This window comes from Lactuca serriola, chromosome 2, assembly GCF_051521515.1.
Source record: "Lactuca serriola cultivar US96UC23 chromosome 2, Lser_US96UC23_V15, whole genome shotgun sequence".
In the NCBI taxonomy this organism is placed as follows: Eukaryota; Viridiplantae; Streptophyta; class Magnoliopsida; order Asterales; family Asteraceae; genus Lactuca; species Lactuca serriola.
In genome coordinates, this window is record NC_136409.1 from 51,045,842 (window position 1) to 51,066,479 (window position 20,638).

The 20,638-nt window shown below is 34.0% G+C and overlaps 1 protein-coding gene across 1 annotated transcript; it reads left to right on the forward strand.

The window, feature by feature from the left end:
* On the forward strand, window positions 1–3,771 carry LOC145086234 (senescence-associated protein SPA15, chloroplastic-like). Its single transcript, XM_079023983.1, has 9 exons — window positions 1–285; window positions 645–695; window positions 929–1,003; window positions 1,166–2,457; window positions 2,527–2,595; window positions 2,676–2,779; window positions 2,892–2,967; window positions 3,165–3,263; window positions 3,478–3,771. The coding sequence occupies exons 4-8, from the start codon at window positions 2,332–2,334 to the stop codon at window positions 3,210–3,212; spliced, it is 423 nt and encodes a 140-aa protein (XP_078880109.1). The 5' UTR covers window positions 1–285; window positions 645–695; window positions 929–1,003; window positions 1,166–2,331; the 3' UTR covers window positions 3,213–3,263; window positions 3,478–3,771.
* Window positions 3,772–20,638: the final 16,867 nt, after the last annotated feature.

Consider the following 20,638-nt stretch of genomic DNA (forward strand, 5'->3'; position numbering starts at 1 on the left):
TTTTCTTCTTTTCTCGTTCCCTCTTTTTATTTTCATTCCCGCCGATTTCTTTCCCAAAGCCCTAATTGACCCTATGTCGACTCAAATCCTTCTCACATCCTTTTTGTCTTTCCAATCCATTCGTCTCCATTCCTCACTGACTCATCGTTGCCCTGCCAGTGCCGTTCAATCGTATATTTTCTCTTCAGATCTCCTAGTATAACTGCTCAACAATATCCACATCCATCATAAACTCGAGAAAAGTAATCTGAATTAGTCTTCATCAACTTCCAATTCTGGTTTCAAGTAGTGTGTAAGCACCATTTCCATGTAGCTCTCTTACTTCTCTTTCATTTCTAGCTCAAATCACCACTCGTTTTTATAAGCTCTACTTTCCTTAACTCCTTAATTTTGGTTTTCCTAGGGTTTTCTCGTTGTTTATATACATATTTTGTTTTTCCTATTACAATTTAAAATCTTTTGTTTCTGGATGAATTTGTATGAGTTTTTATTTTTTTATTTTTAGTCGATGAGAAATTTTCATATTCATTATCATCTTAACTATAATTTCTACTTTCTGATAATCGTAATATTCTTGATTATATACATTAGCATATGGATTCATTTCTAGATTTGAACCAATATGCATTTGGTACCGTGTGTAGGTATTTGACAAGGGGCTCAAATGCAAAACGGCAACAATCATGAGTTCCATGGTATGTATTTTTGTTCCAATACTCTTCTTTTCTCTATTCTTATCTTCTTTGCAGAATCCATGTTTGACTTTTCGGTCAAGGAGATAGTAATTGAGTTAGAGATTTGTTCATGTCTATGATATCTAAAGAGTTAATATCCTAAATATAGTCCATAGAAAGAAGTTAGCATTCGAGTATCTGATTATATGAATAATATCTAATGTGACCGGTAGGAATTTGGTTCCGTGTTTCAGGATCTAATTATAAGTGCAGTTATAGATTTAAGCATTCATGTAGTGGACAGTGGAAGGAATTGTATTCGAGGAAAGGTATCAAAATGTTTATGTATTTTAAGCAACCGTTGTTATATAAAGTTATATATTGATGTTCCAAAGCGTCATAATATATGTGTCTTTGGTAATTTCTTACGGATTGCATCTTAGCTTGCCTCAACTAGTTTGCTAAAAAGATGTATTGTCATGCCTAATCAGGTCTTCTTTGTTTTCACACTTTATGTTGCTTCAAAATACAATGCCCATATAAAGGTACATATTCCTTTCTCCTGGTGAAATTAAATTTAATTTCTTTTAATCATGCATTGTAACTAATTGTTATATCCAAGCATACATAGTTAGGAGCAAGAAATCGAAAAGATGCTACACGATGGATAAATTCTTTCTAAGGATTATCTCATGAAAAGGTACAAATTGCTTAGCATTCAAAACACACAACCAAATTTCTATTGCTAATGACTAATTTGCACTAATCAATGTAGGTGAACCACAATCCAGGAAACTTTTTGGTTGTCATAGGTATGAACAACATTCGTATTCTAGGTGCTTTAAACAACTATCCTTAGCATAATCACTTGCGATGTGCAAGTCAAATTATTCTGGTATAATGTTTAATAAGAATGATGTTGATTCCATCCTCTTTTTAGCCTCAATCGTTGATCCTAGAACTGCTGACATATATGAACCATCATACTGGACAATCTTTGGTTGTCACAATAAACATTAGATAATGAAATGTATCTTCCATATGGCCAACTTAAATGCTTAAAATTATGTTTTTTTTTACTTCAGGTATCAGGCTATGTAAATAACCAATATATCAAAAAGATAATCATCAGGTTTGTAAAAAGATAATCCATGTTAAAAGGTGTTTTTTTATGTATTCTAAATAGGTAGTTATCCTGTTTTAGCAGTTTTTAGTGAGATGGAAAGAACCCTATAGGTCATTTCTATACACTTTTGTCAAGTTCCTTTCGTTTGGAGATAACAATATGGATCTTTTATTTTTGTAAGTTATTCTTTATCCTTTTGTATTTCATAACAGATGCCCCACCCCCCCTCCCCCTCTCAAAAAGCATTAAGAACTTGTGTTAAGTGTAAGTCATGATGAATAATTACAACTACAGACACATTAGTGGTAGTTATAAATTTAAAGGATATTATTGTAATTTTTCTGACAATCTTGTCCTTCTTTTTACAAGTGGAGGGTATGTGATCTTTCATGTAAATAAATAAAAAAAATATCCAGGTTAATGCATCATAATTCACATGCTTGGGGAGACGTATTGGTTTCTTCTTTACATAACTCTGTTTTTTTTAATCTTTAATAGATAAAATTGTGTAGACTATACTGATGTCAAACTATGTATAGGAAAAATGGAGCCTTGTCATCTGATGATATGGCAGGTCAAATAACACTTGAAAATAATGGGAAAGTTCTAGACTTTTTCCCTGGTGAGGTGTCAACTGATCGCATTACTGCTATTCAGGTCTGTTATAAATCACATTTTTTCTTTAGCATTTTAGATTTCATTGTAAATTTATAAAGATGTGTTCAGGAGGCTTATCGGGATATGGCATCTGCACTTTACGAGGCTAATGGAATTGACTATACTAACCCTGAAGAGGTCAGCAGAAAAAAGAGAACCAAAATACAAATATCATTTTTTTAAAAATGAAAGTAGGAGGCTAGCTCAATCTTTTGCAGCTGGAGTTGTTGGTTGCAACACTGATGGATCTTAATGCAATGGATGGTAAATGGAGTGTGTCATTATTGACAACGTGTTCAACTTCTCCTGGTGTCAAAAGAAGGTACATATTTTCATACAAAAAGACTAAAACATGTTTCTTCAATGAGGAGGGTATTTAAGTCATTTGAACAATCTGTTGTGTCATGTCTTGACAAATAGTGACATTACTACAGAAAAGCATTGGCTAATGCTTTGTTAGTTGCACCATCGATGTGGACCCTTGGCAATGTAGGCATGGGAGCCTTACAGGTAATTAGTTTTATTTTTATGAGGAAAGGGTATCTTAGACATTTAAGTGATGGGGGATAGAAAACTGTGTTTTTATAAAATATTAGAGTTTAGGATAGTGATAGCTTTGATGTCGGGTACTTTTTAAGTTTTATAAAATGATATTTCATGATATAAACTTTAAAATACGTGCATATTTTTTTTTTCATATTTGTCAACATTTGATTTCCAAAGCTCTTAGTTGGTACCAACAACTATATTTATAAGGTTGGTTGCATGTGATCAAAAAAGGGCCAATGGCACCGGAGACCATGAAGGTTAGTTTTGTAATTTTTTTCCTAATTAAAAATTATGCATCCATATTTATAAATGCTTAATGTGCTATTAGTTTTTTCATATATTTTTTGGTCGGAATCGGAATTCATTTCCATTCTGGTCCTATATTTAGTTTAGTTTCAAATGAGTAGACAATAATGTCCTTCATCAACACAAAAGCATGCTTCCAACAAACCCCATCTCCTTCCATTGCAGGAAAAAGTAAGTAGAACTTGGTTCTTCTAATTCCATGGAATTTAACGGGAATCGGAATCCAATTCCATTATGATCCTTCTTTCGGATGCAAGATATGAAGCAATGTGGGAATGAAAAATATGAGACGAAATTGAGATTATGGTACATTATACTTGGAAATAAATATCAATCAATATTAAACTTTGATATTTGATGATTTTGATCGTTTTGGTAAACATTGATATTTGATGTTTTTGGATGTTTTGTTAAACTTTGATAGTTGATTTTGGTATTTTAATATTAGTGTTTGGTTTTGGATTGTATAATTATTTGATTCCTTTGATATTAATTTGTTATTGTTTAGTTTGGGATTGTATAATTATTTGATGTTTTTAGTGTTTTTTGTTTTAGATTTGTAATAAAAAAATTAAATATATATATTTGCGAGGAATTAGCGACGGAAACAAAAAAAATCACATATAAAATTTGCTAGGGATCAGCGACGGAATATAAAAGGACACATATAGAGGTTTACAAGGTATTAGTGACGAAATATTTTAGTTGCTGATGTCCTAAATAACGGTATTGAAGGACCAATTTGCGATGGATATTCCGTTGCTAAAGTCGTCGCAAGGAAAAACAAGTCTGTCGTAAATCTCTTGCTATGTCATTACCCACGTTTTATTTGGCTATGGAGTAAGTCCATCTCAGATCCGTTGCAAAATACCTTTAGTGACGGAATAGTGACAGATTCATCCGTCGCAAAAACCCATGTTTCTAATAGTGACCGTCGAGATAATATGATTATAACATAAATGTATTTTATTGTATGAATCAAAATGATTATAATCTTTGTAATAACTTATAATAAAATTCTTATTTTATAGTTACTGGATATAACAATAATCAATATTTAAGAACATATATGATATATCTCTTAATATTATAACCATATGTTAATATTATGCGCAACGCGTGAATATTCGCCTAATTTACATCTATATCTATCTATCATATCATACTATATTATAAATGAAATATTTTTCCTTTCACCACATTCATTTGAAACTCCCATGCATTTTTCATTTCACCACATTCATTTGAAACTCCCATGACTTTTCAATTTCTTTCAAATAATAATTATAAGTTGGTTAATAAAGTTAAATAAATATCAAACCTAAAGTGTAATCATATATAAACTAAATTTCAATATTAAAATAATATTTTTACTTCTACTTATAAAGTTATGTTTTTTAACTTTTAACATATTATACTTAATTTATTAGTTTTAATATATTGTTGGATGTAAACCATTATCATTTTAAAGATACAATTTTGGAACAATTTGTATAAAATACTTAAATTATTAATTTAAATATAACATTATAAGGTCAACTTAAACATAAATTTTAGCTTAACCTAAAGAACCTAAAAATATTTTGTAAATAGTTAAAATTGATAAATTATAGTGTCTTTCTAATAATGATTATAAGTTGGTTAATAAGGTTAAATAAATATCAAACCTAAAGTGTAATCATAAATAAACTAAATTTCAATTTTAAAATAATATCTTTACTTCTACTTATAAAGTTATATCTATAACTTTTAACATATTATACTTAATTTATTAGATTTAAAATATTTTTGTATATAAATAATGATCAATTTAAATATAACATTACATTGTTATCTTAAATATAAATTTCAGTTCCACTTAAAAACCAAAGCATATTTTGTAAATAGTTAAAAGTAACAAATTGTAGTGATAAATGGAAAAACTAAATTGTAATATCTATTTAACTAAAATATTTTCAAAATATATTTTTATAATCGTTAAAAGTTTCAAATAAGTACTTTAAACTAACTTACAATAAATAGTTAAAAACAATTTTATATAAATGATTATATTGTTAACTTTAAAATCAAAAAAATAATGTTTGACGTTTTAAATAATTATAATAATAGAAATTAAAACATTAAACAAATAAATTTTAAAAAATTAATTAACAATAACAACAATTATAAATAACATTAAATCATATATTATATTTAATTTTATTCATGTGTAACTCGCGGGTGGAAGTCATTCAAACGATTGATATTATGCAGTTATATTAGATGTATATATTATCATATAATTCAAAATAATCAATATACTATATCAATTTAGTATATGCATTATTATATCAAATTTAACAACAACGTTATTGTTATATTTAAAAAAACATATATTTGTAAAGACTTAAACTATATAGGTGTTTCTGCGCAACGCGCAGACATTCGCCTAGTATATCTTATAAAGCTAGCATTTTTCCTTGAACCTCATGCATTTGAAACTGCTAAGCAATGGCGAATCCCGGATTCAAACTCACGGGTGTCCAATTTAAATGCAGACAAAACTAAAAGATCAAAAAAGTTATATTTATCAGGCGTTTTGTCAAAACTACGAAATATAGTTCTAATCAGCGACAAACACATGAATGTCTAACCTATTTTACAATTTTAAATTTCATTTGGGAAAACTAATTGTTTAACAATAATAGACTTTCAAATATCGATAGATTAATGATAAAAGAAACTATAAAGAAACTACATAATGTTTTCTACATAATAATTAAAATAGATATGTAATGGTTGATGTCTATAGGAATAGGTAATAGGTAAATTGGTATCAGTAAAAGTAAGGTTAGTATACCTTACTTGTAGCCTTACCTTTTCAGATTATAAGATAGCATGCAAAAATTAATAATTTCTCTAGCTTTTCGATTAGTAAGAGAAATCATAAAACTTCTTTGGCCACTTTTCAAGATCAACGACCGGAGAAGGAAGAAGAATTGGAGAAGTAGTTGTCATTATTAAGTACAAAAGGTATGGTGATAACAGATAAACCAATAAAGCATGATTTACTGTTCCGAAAACTCCAAATCAACGAGTAGGGGATAACGACGGCTGCCGGATCCAAAGAGCAACCAAAGGAATAACATATTCTTCTTGTTCTTATTAGGGTTTTTGGCTTTCTTTTTAGACTTCGTTTTTCCTTTTTTTATCTCAGAATTTTGTAATAAATGTTGTGGATCTAAGTTTGATCCGAAAATTATGAGAATGGTTTCTTTTGTGTTACCGGGCTTTCTTAACTTATATACTTCCTTCACTATTCCTTTTTTTCACTTTTGATTCAATCCAAAATTACAAAGGGTGTCTGTGTAAAAATTTGAAGGGTGTCCATTTGATATATCTAATATAATCTCTAAAAGAAATTTCAAAGAAAGGGGTGTCCATGGACATCCTTGATTAAATTGTAGAATTGCCCGTGCTCCTAAGACCATTTTTTCTTAAACCTCATGCATTTGAAACACCAAAGACTATTCAACTTATACACATTAATTTATGATTAATTGAAATATTATGATTTGTAACTCTTAAAACTCTTCAAATCATGCTATTTAATTGATGAGTTAAATGGAATATTTAGCCTATATAAGAAATTTGTAGATTATATATTGCATGTATGTCAACACAAAATGATAGATTATATTTGTAGGTTTTAAGAGTTATATGAGTGTTTTCATGGATGTAAGAAAGCAATTGCAACTTTTCCAAATATAAATTCATGTAACTCAAATTAGGTGCATGTAAAGTTTTAAATATTAACCAAGGTTCAAATTTAGGTATGTTTGTAAAGGTATACTTGAGATCATTTTTTATGTTTATGTGTTATTCATCTTTCTATAATTACCAAGATGAGGAAGTGAGATTGACAATTACTTCTCATGAACTTTTGGTAAATCAACCATCAAGCTATTTATAAGTTAAGAGCAATTAACTTTGTTGACATGTATGTATCTTTATGTTCTCTCTCTCTCTCTCTCTCTCTCTCTCTCTCCCTCCCTCCCTCCCTCCCTCCCTCTCTCTCTCTCTCTGTTTTTATGTTAAGAATATATATTTTATGTATAAGAGAACATTATTCAACATGTATTCTATGCTATGTATATACTATGTTAGTTTCTATCACTTATTTTGTAAATAACATCGATGTAGTTTTTAATAATTGATTTTGATGAAAGGATTTTACAATTATTATTCCAAATTGTTGGTGATAATGATAAATTAGAACGAACGGTTTTTAATATGATATGACTTTATTGTTGAGAACCAATAATTATGTGTGTTATAAAAATGAATTCTTTATGTTCTATCAAAACTTATATGGAAGTACCCAATTTTAAATGTTTTTATAGTAATAAAAATAAATTATCTTATTACAATTATCAATTTCCTTTTTTCTTATTGGTTCTTTATCGTAAAAGAAAAGTAAAATAAATAAAATACTAATATTTTCATAACAAAATATAAGTGATCAAAATATACCTCAAATGTAACACTCCTCCTCCCATAACCCACTCTTAACATATTTTTTTTTAAGATTGGTCGCAGTACATAACAATTACTATAGTTTTGAAATTCAAATTATCATTTTATTTGGACTATTCATTCTCTTCTAATATTTCATAGCTTTAAGGAAAAAAAATGAAAGTATAATAAAAGAGTATGATAGTTTTTTCTAAATATAATAATGAAAATTTTCAAATAAGTAGTTTTTAATTAGTAAAAAGTAATAATTGTTTAAAATAACATAAAACTAAAGAATAGATTATATTATATTAATAAATTATTGTTATTTGAAATAATAATATTAATAATAATAATAATAAAAATAAAAATAATAATAATAATATAGGCAATAAAAAATTTTCAAATAAATTATTTATAAATTAGTTAACAATAAATATATTTTAAAATAATTTTAAATCAAAAACTTAATTCAATTTGATTCAAACATAAGTTTTTATATCTTTCTTATCATATACTTAAAATTATTATAATATTAGTTACAACTTAGTATACATATTATTATTTTAATGATAAATAATTATAATATTATTTTTATAACATATAATTGTTAATATTTATACTACATTATTGGACACAAATTAAGAGTTTAAAACTCCCACGAGAACTTAATAGAGCTTTTTATTTAAATGCAATTATAATTTCAAATTTAATGTAATTTGTCTTTATATTTTCCACTAAATTCAAAAGTATTTTAAAGCTATGGTTATTAATGTGCAATGTTTTTTTAATTGCCACTTATTTATTTTACCAATTTTAGCTATATATATATATATATATATATATATATATATATATATATATATATATATATATATATATTAGTATATAAGTAAGTTTTGATTAAAAAATCATATGTTTTAAAAGATTTGTGATTCAAAATAAAAGAGTTGAAAAAAAAGTTTTGTTGTATCAATGGTTCTTTCAACACAAATTTTTTATAACAATGTTTTCTATATATCAAATATATGTTGAGTTCTAAATATTCATGTTGAATCATTTATAAGTGTTTAATAAGTTTTGTTTGATGAAAATGTTATAATGTTGTGTTGTTTTTATTTTATTAAAAGCTATAGTGTTTTTCATACTATTTGTTATTTGGTTTATATACAAATCGACATACGTTTTATACATAATTTCCACAACTTAAAACGTTCTATAAAATCATAAAAAGTTGTATTATTTATTTTTTCATACTACTTTGTTTTTTTATACACAAGAATCAATATATGTCTGATATATAATTTACACAACATAAAACGGGCTATAAAATCATGAATTAATATGGGAAATAACTAATGATATGAATTTATTAAAATTAATAAAACTAATATGTTAACTATAGAGTTGGTTTTGCTGTTGACATTGGTTTTACATGTATAAATTTTAAATAAGAATTTGTTAAATGTTATTATTTTAATTAAATAATTATATTCGCGCGCAACGCGCGAGGGATTCGACTAGTATACTTATAAAGAAAGCATATTTATTTTCACCACATTCATTTGAAACTCTCATGACTTTCCAATTTCTTTTTAATAATGAATATAAGTTGGTTATTAAAGTTAAATAAATATCAAACCTAAAATGTAATAATATATAAACTAAATTTCAATATTAAAATAATATCTTTACTTTTACTTATAAAGTTATGGCTTTAACTTTTAACATATTATACTTAATTTATTAGTTTTAAAAGGTTGTTGTATGTAGACCATTATCAATTTAAAGCTACGATTTCCTAACAGTTTGGATAATATACTTAAATTGTTAATTTAAATATAACATTACAGGGTCAACTTATAAAGTTTAGTTCAACTTAAACAACCTAAAGAATATTTTGTGAATAGTTAAGAGTGATAAATTGTAGTGTCTTTCTAATAATGATTATAAGTTGGTTAATAAGGTTAAATAAATATCAAACCTAAAGTGTAATCTTAAATAAACTAAATTTCAATCTTAAAACAATATCTTACTTCTACTTACAAAGTTATTTCTTTAACTTTTAACATATTATACTTAATCTATTAGATTTAATATGTTGTTGCATGTAAACGGTTACCAGTTTAAAACTACAACTTTTGAACAATTTGTATAAAATACTTAAATTGTTAATTTAAATATAAAATAACATGGTCACCTTAAATATTGTAACATCAGGAATCTATAAGGTCAATAATGGAAATAAATTCCCTTTTTAGGGGACAACTCGTCGAGTTTGTGAAGGGAACTCGACGAGTTGGATGCTGTTTGAGAAACCCTAATTTTTGGGTTTTGCACCCTATTTAAACACCTTAAGTTCCAGGTGGTGGCCTCATTCCCAGCCTCCATAGCCCCTTGTGGGTGTGTTGGAAGCTCATTGAAGGGAAGAAAAGCTTGGTGCAAGGTGGTGGTTCAAGTAGGAGCTTTCAGATCTTGATTCTCTATTTCATTTCTAGCACATCTTGGGTATAAAGTTTTAACCTTGCTTAATATTTGCTTAGATCTCTTATTTGGTTAAATTACATGCTTTCAGCCATGGATGGGTGATTGTTGGGGAAGTAGAAGTTCCAAGTGCTTATTCTTCTAGATCTATGATCTTCATGAGTTCTTTTGGCATAAAGGTGCCAACTTTATGGTCTTAAGGACTTCATGCATCTATTAAGCTCTTCTTTTGGTCTCTTATGAGCTTTTGAACCTCTCCTAGCCATGCTAGAGTGTAAACTTGGAAGCTTTATGTGACCAGTCATCCTTAATGGTCCATATTTGTATTTTCGGCTTTGAATTGGTGGTTAACTCATTATTGATTAAGCCCTTAACCTTTTAAGCCTAGGATTTGGGTTTTGATCCCACTTGGTTGGTCCCTAGGGGAAAAGTTGGAAACTTTACCCTTCTAGACGCTATTTCAGTTATGATCTGAGTGGGGAAACTGTTAGTTTCGATTATGGCAGCTTAATGGGTTAAGATGTTTGGTTCTTGATGAACTCGACGGGTTTTTGGGTGAACTCGGCGAGTTGGATCAGCTCTTCTTAATTTTGCAGTTTGATGAAGGAAACTCAACGAATTGAAGGGAAAATCGGCGAGTTAGGTCAACTTAGGCTGTTGACTTTGACTTTTGACTTATACCTTTGATCAAGTTTGTCCCAAGGGATGTTTGAAGCATTTTGAATTGTTAAATATGGGCTTAGGATAAGGCCCATATGGGATTGGGCCCAATTTGGAAAATTGGGCCAATAGTGGGCTTTTATGGATTTTGTGGTTTTGGATCTTGTCGGGTTTTGGGCTTGGGCCATAGTTATGAGTCTTGTTGGGCCAGGGGTAAAATGATCATTTTATCGCAAGTATAGATTATGGATCATGGTATGGCACCCAATTGCGAATTGGGTGATATTTTGGTATTGTTAGCTCGGGAAGTTGTTAGGGCAGAAGCTAAAGATTTCTTGCGGTGAGTTTTAGCATTCGAGGTGAGTCTCCTCACCGTTCTATGGGTTGAAGGCACCAATGCTGACCCATTTGATTTATCTATTATCGGAAGACCTGGGGGTTTTCCCTTGGCATTATGTATGAAAAAACAGGAGGCAGCTCCTGGCATATTGTATGCAAGACCAGAGTCTGAACTCTAGCAATTAATTAGTTAAGTAGTGTAGATTGTATGCTAGTTGTCTTTGTGATGCTTGCATGGAAGACCCAGAGGTGGCTCCTGACACTTGTCTATAAGACCTAGGGTTGTGGCCCCCGGTTTGGCAAGAAAGACCATAAGGCGGATCGTGGCATAATAGAAAAGACTATGGATGGCACATAACACCTTTATTAATTATGAATGTTAGGTATGGCTCACGGTTATGTATGACATGTATGGATCGTTTGATATGTGTGGTTTTTGATATTTGGGGAACTCACTAAGCTTTGTGCTTATGGTTTTCAGTTTTGATTCAGGTACTCCAGTTTTCAAATGAAAGTGTAACACCTCGATTTCATAGGTGTGAAATTCAAGGGTTTCATGCATATTATAGGACCTACTTGACGAGTAGGCTACTCCAACTCGTTGTGTAGGAGAGAGCAACCTACATGGATTTTTGAAGCAATCTCAATGAGTTGGAGGGGCCAACACGACGAGTTGAGGTTGTTTAGTGAAAACCCTAATTTCCAGGTTTTACACCCTGTTTAAAGAACTTATAATCCATTGTAGCCTCCCTCATCGTCATTTCAACCAGAGAAAACCCTATATCGAGTTTGGTACCCTCTTGGGTGTGTTTGAGAGCTTAAAAGGTGACCTTTGAGTAGTTTTGAAAGGAGTCTTGAAGATTGAGAAGCTTGGATCAAGAATAAGGTTGTAGATCCATCACCTCCTGTGTATTTGCGATCAAACTAAGGTATAAAGTTAATACCTTGACTGTTTATACTTATATCTTCTATTCGGAGTGTGTATGGACATTTTTGGGACATTATGGAGTCATTCTCGGGTTTGAGCTTGTAACAAGGACATGGTTTCAGATCTGGACTCCTATAGGCTCCTATGGTCATAAAGCCATCAACTTTATCAAGCTTTGTCCCTTCTCCATGCCCTAAACCCCCTTTTTGAGCATAGTTTTGGGTGTTTTAGCCTTGCGAGGCCTTGTATGCACCTAAAGTTAGCAAATTTACATGATAACTTCATCCTAGGAGGTTAGATCTAAAGTTTGGAGCATTAGAATCAACTAGAATGAGCTTAATGTGTAATGGGTGAAGAACTTGATGAGTTGGGCATCCAAATCGACGAGGTGAGTCGGGTTTTCCCGTTTTTGGATTCAGATTGAACTCAGCGAGTTGGTAAGACAACTTGACGAGTGGTTAGGGTTTTTCCCCGATCTTCTGGACACTGCAAGGACTCGACGAGTTGGCCAGCAACTCGACAAGTTGAATTGAGTTTTCGTGATTTACTGAGTTTTGAAGGAACTCGACGAGTTGACTATTGACTTTTCATTGACTTTAAGGTTCTGGTCTAGTTGTGGACTTTGGAGGCCGTGGAGGGGTAAAATAGTATTTCCCTTTTTCTGAGGTTATTAGAGAGACTTAGCCAAACGTTTTGAGGATGTTTGTCACACCCCCAAACCAGAATGGCAGAAACGTCTGGGGGCGGATGACTTCATGTACAATATCATAACAATTGAATAGTAGCGAACAAAGCATTACAACCATAGTATTGAATATTTAATAAGTTTACATTGTGTTCAAAACATTGTTTACATGATATAAAATGCATATGAAATAATAAATAACGTGATGCAAAGATGCCCCTTCCACCAAAAACTTATGTGGTTACCTGTTTACTGATTTCCTGAGAATACAAGTGATTTTGAAAAGTGTCAAAAATTAAGTTGGTGAGTTCATAAGCGTTTTGTATGAGAAGAATTTTATAATTGTTTCGTGTAAAATGATAGTGTATACTTCCAGAAAATCCAATATTTTCTTTATAACTAAGTTGTAAGTCTTAATCCAAAGACTAAAAATGTAAGTAATGCTATGCTGAAAAGTAGTGTTATGAAGTTTTATCTTTATATAAAACTAATTGAATGTATGTTAACTCGTAAATCAAATGTTTTGTCGATACCCTATGTGAGTTATTATAACCATAGTAATGCGACTAGTTGTAACAGCCCGGATTTCCAGGTATCTTTATTGTTTATGATTTTGGTGTTTTGAGAGGGGAATCGGCGAGTTGGAGCTCAGACTCGTCGAGTAGGGATGCGATTCTGGACGCGGGATTCGCCTGGACTCGGCGAGTCCAGGATATGGACTCGGCGAGTCTGCGCTGTTTAATGAAACCCTAATTTCTCGGGTTTGGGACCTATTTAAAGGGCCTTATGGCCGTCATTTGTACCCAGCAGTCCATAGAGAGAAACCCTAGAGTGCTTTAGCGATTTGAGAGAGTGAGGAAGCATTTCTTGACCTTTGTGTATTGTTTAGCAAAGAAGAGGGAGGTTCTAGCCAAGAGGAAGCAAAGGAGGTTGCTATTCTGTGGATTTGAAGCTTAGATCATCGATCTAAAGGTATGAATTCGGCTCATCTTCTGTTTTGTAAAGTATATTTGGGTTTAGGGTTTCTTGTGGCCTTTGTTGGGTTGATTTGATGGCCAAATAGTCCCTTGCTAGTGATGAGGCTTTGGATCTGGATCCATAGAGGTCCAGAGAGCCTCATTCATCAAGCTTTATGAAGAACAATGGAGGTTATGACCTTGAGTTGTGATATTTGTTGATAATTCTTCATATATGGACACATAGAGGTTGAATGTACACCAAGTTTGGGGCTTTACGTGGTGAATCAGTCTAGGAAGGCCAGATCTATGAATTGATAGAACAAATCTGACCTTAGAAGCGAGTTTGGGTGATTGCATGGCATGGACTCGCCGAGTCCGATGAGCAGACTCGGCGAGTAGCTTGAAGATTGCCTTGAGTCGGTCAGTGAGTGGTCCAGTCGAGTCATGGGTTGACTCAGTGAGTCAGGACGAGTAGGGAAGGGTGGTCAAGAGGACTGAGTCGAGCTGGGACTCGCCGAGTTGTTCTTGAGACTCGGCGAGTTGAGTCGGGGTGGCCCCGCGATTCTTCCAGGTGGGACTCGTCGAGTCAGGGGGAGTACTCGACGTGTAAGAAGGGAATCCTAGAGAGTTGGTGAAAACATCTAGACTCGCCGAGTTGCCCTCGTGCACTCGCCGAGTCCGGTCAAAGTGACCGTTGACCGTTGACCAGAGTTGACCTGTGTTGACTTCTTAGGGATAGTCAACCTTAGAGATAAAAAGTGTTAATTAGAGACATATGATGTTATAGGAGGATTATAGCTCGGAGGATCGGGCACGGGGGATTTCAGGATTTGTGAGTCATCGAGATACGCGAGGTGAGTCTTCTCACTATACTTTACCTTGAGTAGGTAACCAGAGTTATGTGATAGAGTATTGTATGCTATATGTTATACTACATTATTTCTATGTGCTTATGCTGTGCATGTTTACAGAGTTGGAACCGGAAGGTTCCTAGAGTTAGAACCTGAGGGTTCACAGAGTTTGGGTGCACGGACCCATAGAGTTATAGCCTCGAGTGGCTAATATGTGTTTTATGTGTGGTATTTTGGGGAACTCACTAAGCTTTGTGCTTACAGTGTTAGTGTTGTTGTTTCAGGTACTAGCGATGACCGTGGGAAGGCGCCGGCTTGATCCGTACACACGCATGGGATTTTGTTATACTTGTGATCTTGGGATTTTGTACAATGTAAATTGGGATTTAAACTTGATGATTTTATGAAAAGTTAATGGGAAGTGTTTTTATAAATTGTGAAAAACTATTTTGAAATTTACGGTGTTACACTAGTTGCCTGAATGACGTGCTTCGGATGTCAGAACTGTTACGACATTTGTCATCCTAGACTTGCTGGTCTAATTGTAGCTAACAGCTTAGGTGCGGGGTTGTCAATCCCGTATAGATCTATACACAAGTGTCATGCTCTCCCTATAAGAGACTCTGGTTATAATGTAGGTCTTACTTGTGTACTTTGGTAGGTACGGTGAAGCCAAATGTCTCAGAACTAGTATCAACCGATTTACATGAACTAAAAACTCCTTTTTCTTGTAAATGAAATAATTATACCTTTAAATAATTATATGTTTCTTTTGAAATAATAGTGTAGTTTTATGACTCCCAAACTATACCAATTATAGTTTATCATGTCTGTTTGTCAAGAACATTTATATAATCATTTATATAAATACACAGTAATCATCTTGTCTAGTTTAAAAATGTAAGGTCAAACATGATATTTTTAGGTTGTTATCTACAAAATTGTGGAATAACTAGAATGTACTCCTTTTTGTTAGAAAAGCTATATTTTGGTAAAACTTCAAAAATCATGTAGTTTTGCAAATCATAATTTTTCTTATGATTTTATAACATAGATTATGTTTTATTTTTGTTAGTTTTGCATTTCAAAACTAATATATCACAAATAGTTGTTTAAAATCTAGTAATAACCATATCTTATGCAATAATATATTATTTTTAACATAAAGATGAAACGTTGCAAGTATTTGTGTGGAAAACCAAGTTTTACTTGTATTCCCCCTCCCCCTAAAACATGAAAAACTCAAAAATGGAACTCACTTTAAGTGGATTTGTTGGTTGTTTGAAGAGATGATATGAAGATTTCTAAGCCTAAACTCTTAAATGGGGTTGATGAACTCTTTGAAGATGATATTACCCTAAGAGTTTTAACACATACTAATATGTGTAAATACAATGAAACTAGTGTAAATGTGTATAAAAACACTAGACTAGTGAGATTAACTTACCAAAACTCTAAGAATAAGCTTGGAGGAATTTATCTAGAAAGAGCTTGAACTTGTTCTTTGAGAGAATATGGAGTAATCTTTAGTGAAAATGGAATGGGTGGGGGTTTGTGGATGTTCTGTCGTTGTTAAAGAGGGAAGGAAATGATTTGATGGTTGCCTAGTTGCCAGTTGGATATTACATGGGATACTGCTGGGCATTTGCTTTGATGAATGTTTTTTATAGTTTTTAATGGGAAAAGGGTGAATCATCAAGTCATAAAGTCAACTCATGTTCTCTTTATTCCCACCGAAATCCCTTCCAAAACCCACCAAAATCACATGTGATTTCGACCCTTGAAATTTCGGTCTTGGGTGATTTCGGCCTAGGTGTGTTCTAGGATTGTGATTTCGGTTTTGGCACTACTCACTAAAGGGATATTTCAGTTTGGCATGGGATTTAGGTCCTTAGTATGATTTCGGTTTTGGTGTCACCCATCAAAGGGTGATTTCGGTCCTAGATTGTTGACTTTCAAGGTTCATTACAAACATGGGTTTCTATATATATATATATATATATATATATATATATATATATATATATATATATATAATCATACAAATGATGCCTTTTTGGCTTTCACAATTTTATTGCAAAAAATTACGTTGTGAATTCCTTTGTACACGGTTACAAATTAGACCTTGCTTGTGCCAATTTTTTTTTTTCCAATTCTCATGTCATCCCCCCGTTAGAGGGAATTTCATCCTGAAAGTTTTATCTTAGACGAGTTCTTGTAACTTGAGGAAAAGTTGTGGCTATTTTGGTTTCATCTGATCTTCCTGCTCCCAAGTGAATTCAGGCCCTTGCTTGGCATTCCAGCGGACCTTCACTATTGGTATACGGCTTTGTTTTGGTCTCTTGATCTCCCTGTCCATGATTTCCATAGGTTCCTCTATGAAGTGTAAATTCTCGTTTACCTCGATTTCATCGAGTGGGACTACAAGAGTTTCTTCGGATACGCACTTCTTTAGGTTGGATATGTGGAAGGTAGGGTGTATCTTACTGAGTTCTTGTGGTAGTCAAAGTTTGTATGCCACCGGGCCGATTCTAGCAAGAATCTCGAGTGGCCCGATATACCTTGGATTTAGCTTTCCACATTTGCCAAAATGTATCATTCCCTTCCAGGGTGAGACCTTCAACAGAACGCGGTCACCAACCTGGAATTCCAAGGGTTTTTGTCGCTTATCAGCATAGCTTTTTTGCCGATCCCGGGATGCCTTTATCCTTCATGGATCTGAACGACCTTTTCTGTAGTTTCTCATATGATTTCCAGGCTGGTGAGTGTTCTATCAGGCACTCGTCTTTTTTCCAGTTCCATGTCACCTACCTCAGCCCAACACAGAGGGGATCTGCACTTGCGTACGTAGAGGGCTTTGAATGACGTGAATTTGATGCTAGTGTGATAGCTGTTATTATAGGAGAATTCGACGAGTGGTAAGTGGGTATCCCAGTCCTTACCAAAGTCTATCACACATGCTCTCAACATGTCTTCCAGCGTCTGAATGGTCCTTTTGCTTTGACCGTCTGTTTGTGGATGATAAGTTGTACTCATGTCGAGTTTGGTTCCTAAGGACTTTTGGAGTGATTGCCAAAACCGTGAGGTGAACGTACTATCTCTATCGGAGATGATGGATATTGGCACCCCATGTAGTCACACGATTTCTTTAATGTACGTCCTTGTGAGCTTCTCTATCTTGCCGGTCTCCTTTATTGGGAGGAAGTATGTGGATTTGGATAACATGTTAACGATCACCCAGATAGTGTCAAGTCCACCCGCTGCCTTGGGCTATGAAGTCCATGGTTATCCGCTTCCACTTCCACTCAGGTATATCCAGTTGCTGAAGAAAACCCGAGGGCTTTTGATATTCTACCTTGACCTTGGCACAAGTCAGGCACTTGCCCACATAGGTAGCAATCTATGCCTTCATGTTTGGCCACCGATAAAGTTTTTTTTAGGTCCAGATAAATCTTGTCTGATTCGGGATGAACAGAGTATTTTGTTGTGTGAGCCTTGTTCATGACAACATCTCTGTACCCGCCGAATCTCGGTGTCCATCCATGAAGTAACGAGCTCTGTCAACCTTGACTTCTAAGTTTTTATTCATTCCCCGCAATGCCTCACCTGCGACGTTCTCGGGTTTCAGGGCTTCTAGCTGCGCCTCCTTGATCTGTGTAGACAGGTGTGAATGGATGGTCATGTTAATGAATTTACTCGGCGGCCCGATTATTCTTTTCGACTTAGGGCGTCTGCTAGTACGTTGGCCTTGCCTGGATGATAACGAATTTGTAATCATTTAGTAGTTCCACCCATCTTCATTGTCTCATGCTAAGCTCATTTTGATTGAGTATGTGCTGAAGACTCTTATGGCCTGTGAAGATGGTGCATTTAGTGCAGTAAAGGTAGTGCCTCTAGATCTTCAGGGCAAACACCACTTTTCCTAGTTTGAGTTCGTGTGTGGTGTAATTGACCTTATGAGTCTTGAGTTGTCTTGAGGCATAGGAAATTACCTTTCCTCGTTGCATAAGCACACATCCTAGGCCCTGCTTGGATGCATCATAGTAGACCACAAAGTCTTCGGTCCCTTCTGGGAGAGACAAGATTGGAGCGCTACACAGAGCTTGCTTAAGCATTTGGAAGATAGTTTATTGTTTATTCTCCCAGCTGAAAGTCACTCCCTTCTGAGTCAAGGTTATGAACGGCTTCGCGATCTTAGAGAAGTTTTGTATAAATCTTCGGTAGTAGCCTGGAAGGCCTAAAAACTGGCGGATCTCTATCGGTGTTCTTGGTGTTACCCAGTTTTCAATCACCTTAAGTTTGGAAGGGTCCACCTGTATCCCTTCCTCGCTGACGACGTGCCCCAAGAAGTCTACTTTTTGAATCCAGAACTCGCAGTTTGAGAACTTTTCGTATAGCTTTTCTGCGCTTAACATCTCAAAGACCTGCCGTAGATGCTGACTATGTTCCTCCTTACTTTGTGAATAAATTAGTATGTCGTTGATGAATACTATCACGAATTCATCCAAGTAAGGTCGGTATACACAATTGATTAAGTCCATGAACACTGCAGGTGCATTAGTTAAACCAAAGGGCATCACCACAAACCCATAGTGGCCATAGCGAGTTCTGAATTCCGTCTTAGGAACATCTTCCTCCTGAATTCGCAGTTGATGGTGCCCTGACCATAGATCAATCTTTGAGAAGTATCTTGATCCTTGCAGTTGATCAAATAAGTCGTCGATTCGAGGTAGGGGATAACGGTTTTTGATAGTGAGCTTGTTCAGTTCTCAATAGTCTATGAGCATGCAGAATGATCTGTCCTTCTTTCTCACGAACAAAACTGGTGCTCCCTAAGGTGAGAAGCTCGGTCGGATGAATCCCTTGCTAAGTAGTTCGTTCAGTTGGCTGGATAGTTCCAACATTTCAGTCGGTGCTAAGCGGTATGGGGATTTGGCTATGGGGGTGGCTCCGGGGATTAAGTTGATTCTGAATTCGACTTGGCGTACGGGTGGGATTCATGGAAGGTCTTCTGGGAATACATCAAGAAAGTTGCAGACTTCGTGAATATCCTTGATGTCTTTCACTTCTTGTTTCTTATCAACGACATGGGCTAAGAAGGTGTGGTATTCCCTGTGTAGGTATTTCTAAGCCTTGATATAGGAGATGATTTGTAGATTCATGTTGGGTTTTTCGCCATAAATGATGAGGGTTTCGCTATTTGGTAGGTTATGGCGAATGACCTTTTCGTAACACAGAATATCGAGATAGTGAGGGCTTAACCAATCCATGCCAATCATAACATCAAAGCTGCTTATTGTGACCGGCATTAGGTCGATTCAGAAGGAATGATCGTTTAGATTTAGAGTGCATCCTATGTATATATCCTTAGTGCTTTCTATTTTACCATTTTCCATTTCTACGGTGAATGTTTCATTTAGCGATTGGGGTTTCTGTTTGAGTAAATGTTTAAACTAGTGGCTCACAAAGCTTTTCTCCGCACCAATATCTAAGTTGTTTAGGAGGAACGTTCCAGTAACCACAGTGGGATCCCTCATGGCCTCCTCATGTCACATTGTTAGAACCCTTCCAACTCTTCCGTTATTTCCGTTCTGTGCCTTCGGACAATCCCTCTTGAAATGTCCCATCTCACCGTACTAGTAGAATGCGCCACTCACCCCAACATTAGTGGCTTGGGTGGTTTGTTGTGCTGGTGCTCTGCAGTAACGAGTGGTGTTCCCCTTCTTGTTGCAATTGTTACATTGCCTATCTCGGCAGGCTCCATGGTGATGGTAGGTGCACTTGTTGCATTTCGGGAGAGTTCCAACATATTGCTTGACCAGTGCATGGGCGGTGATGGCATGGAAAACCATAGTGTATTGCTTCTTGGTTAGGTCTTGAGCGGGTCGGCCTTTCTTTTTATTCCAAAACTTCCTCCTGTTGTCAC

What these genes read in the sequence shown, in the direction of transcription:
- LOC145086234 (XM_079023983.1), top strand. Translation starts at nt 2,332, where the DNA reads ATGTATAGGAAAAATGGAGCCTTGTCATCTGATGATATGGCAGGTCAA. An exon ending in ATCGCATTACTGCTATTCAG is followed by an intron (nt 2,458 to 2,526) that starts GTCTGTTATAAA and finishes AGATGTGTTCAG; the next exon opens with GAGGCTTATCGGGATATGGC. An exon ending in ACTATACTAACCCTGAAGAG is followed by an intron (nt 2,596 to 2,675) that starts GTCAGCAGAAAA and finishes AATCTTTTGCAG; the next exon opens with CTGGAGTTGTTGGTTGCAAC.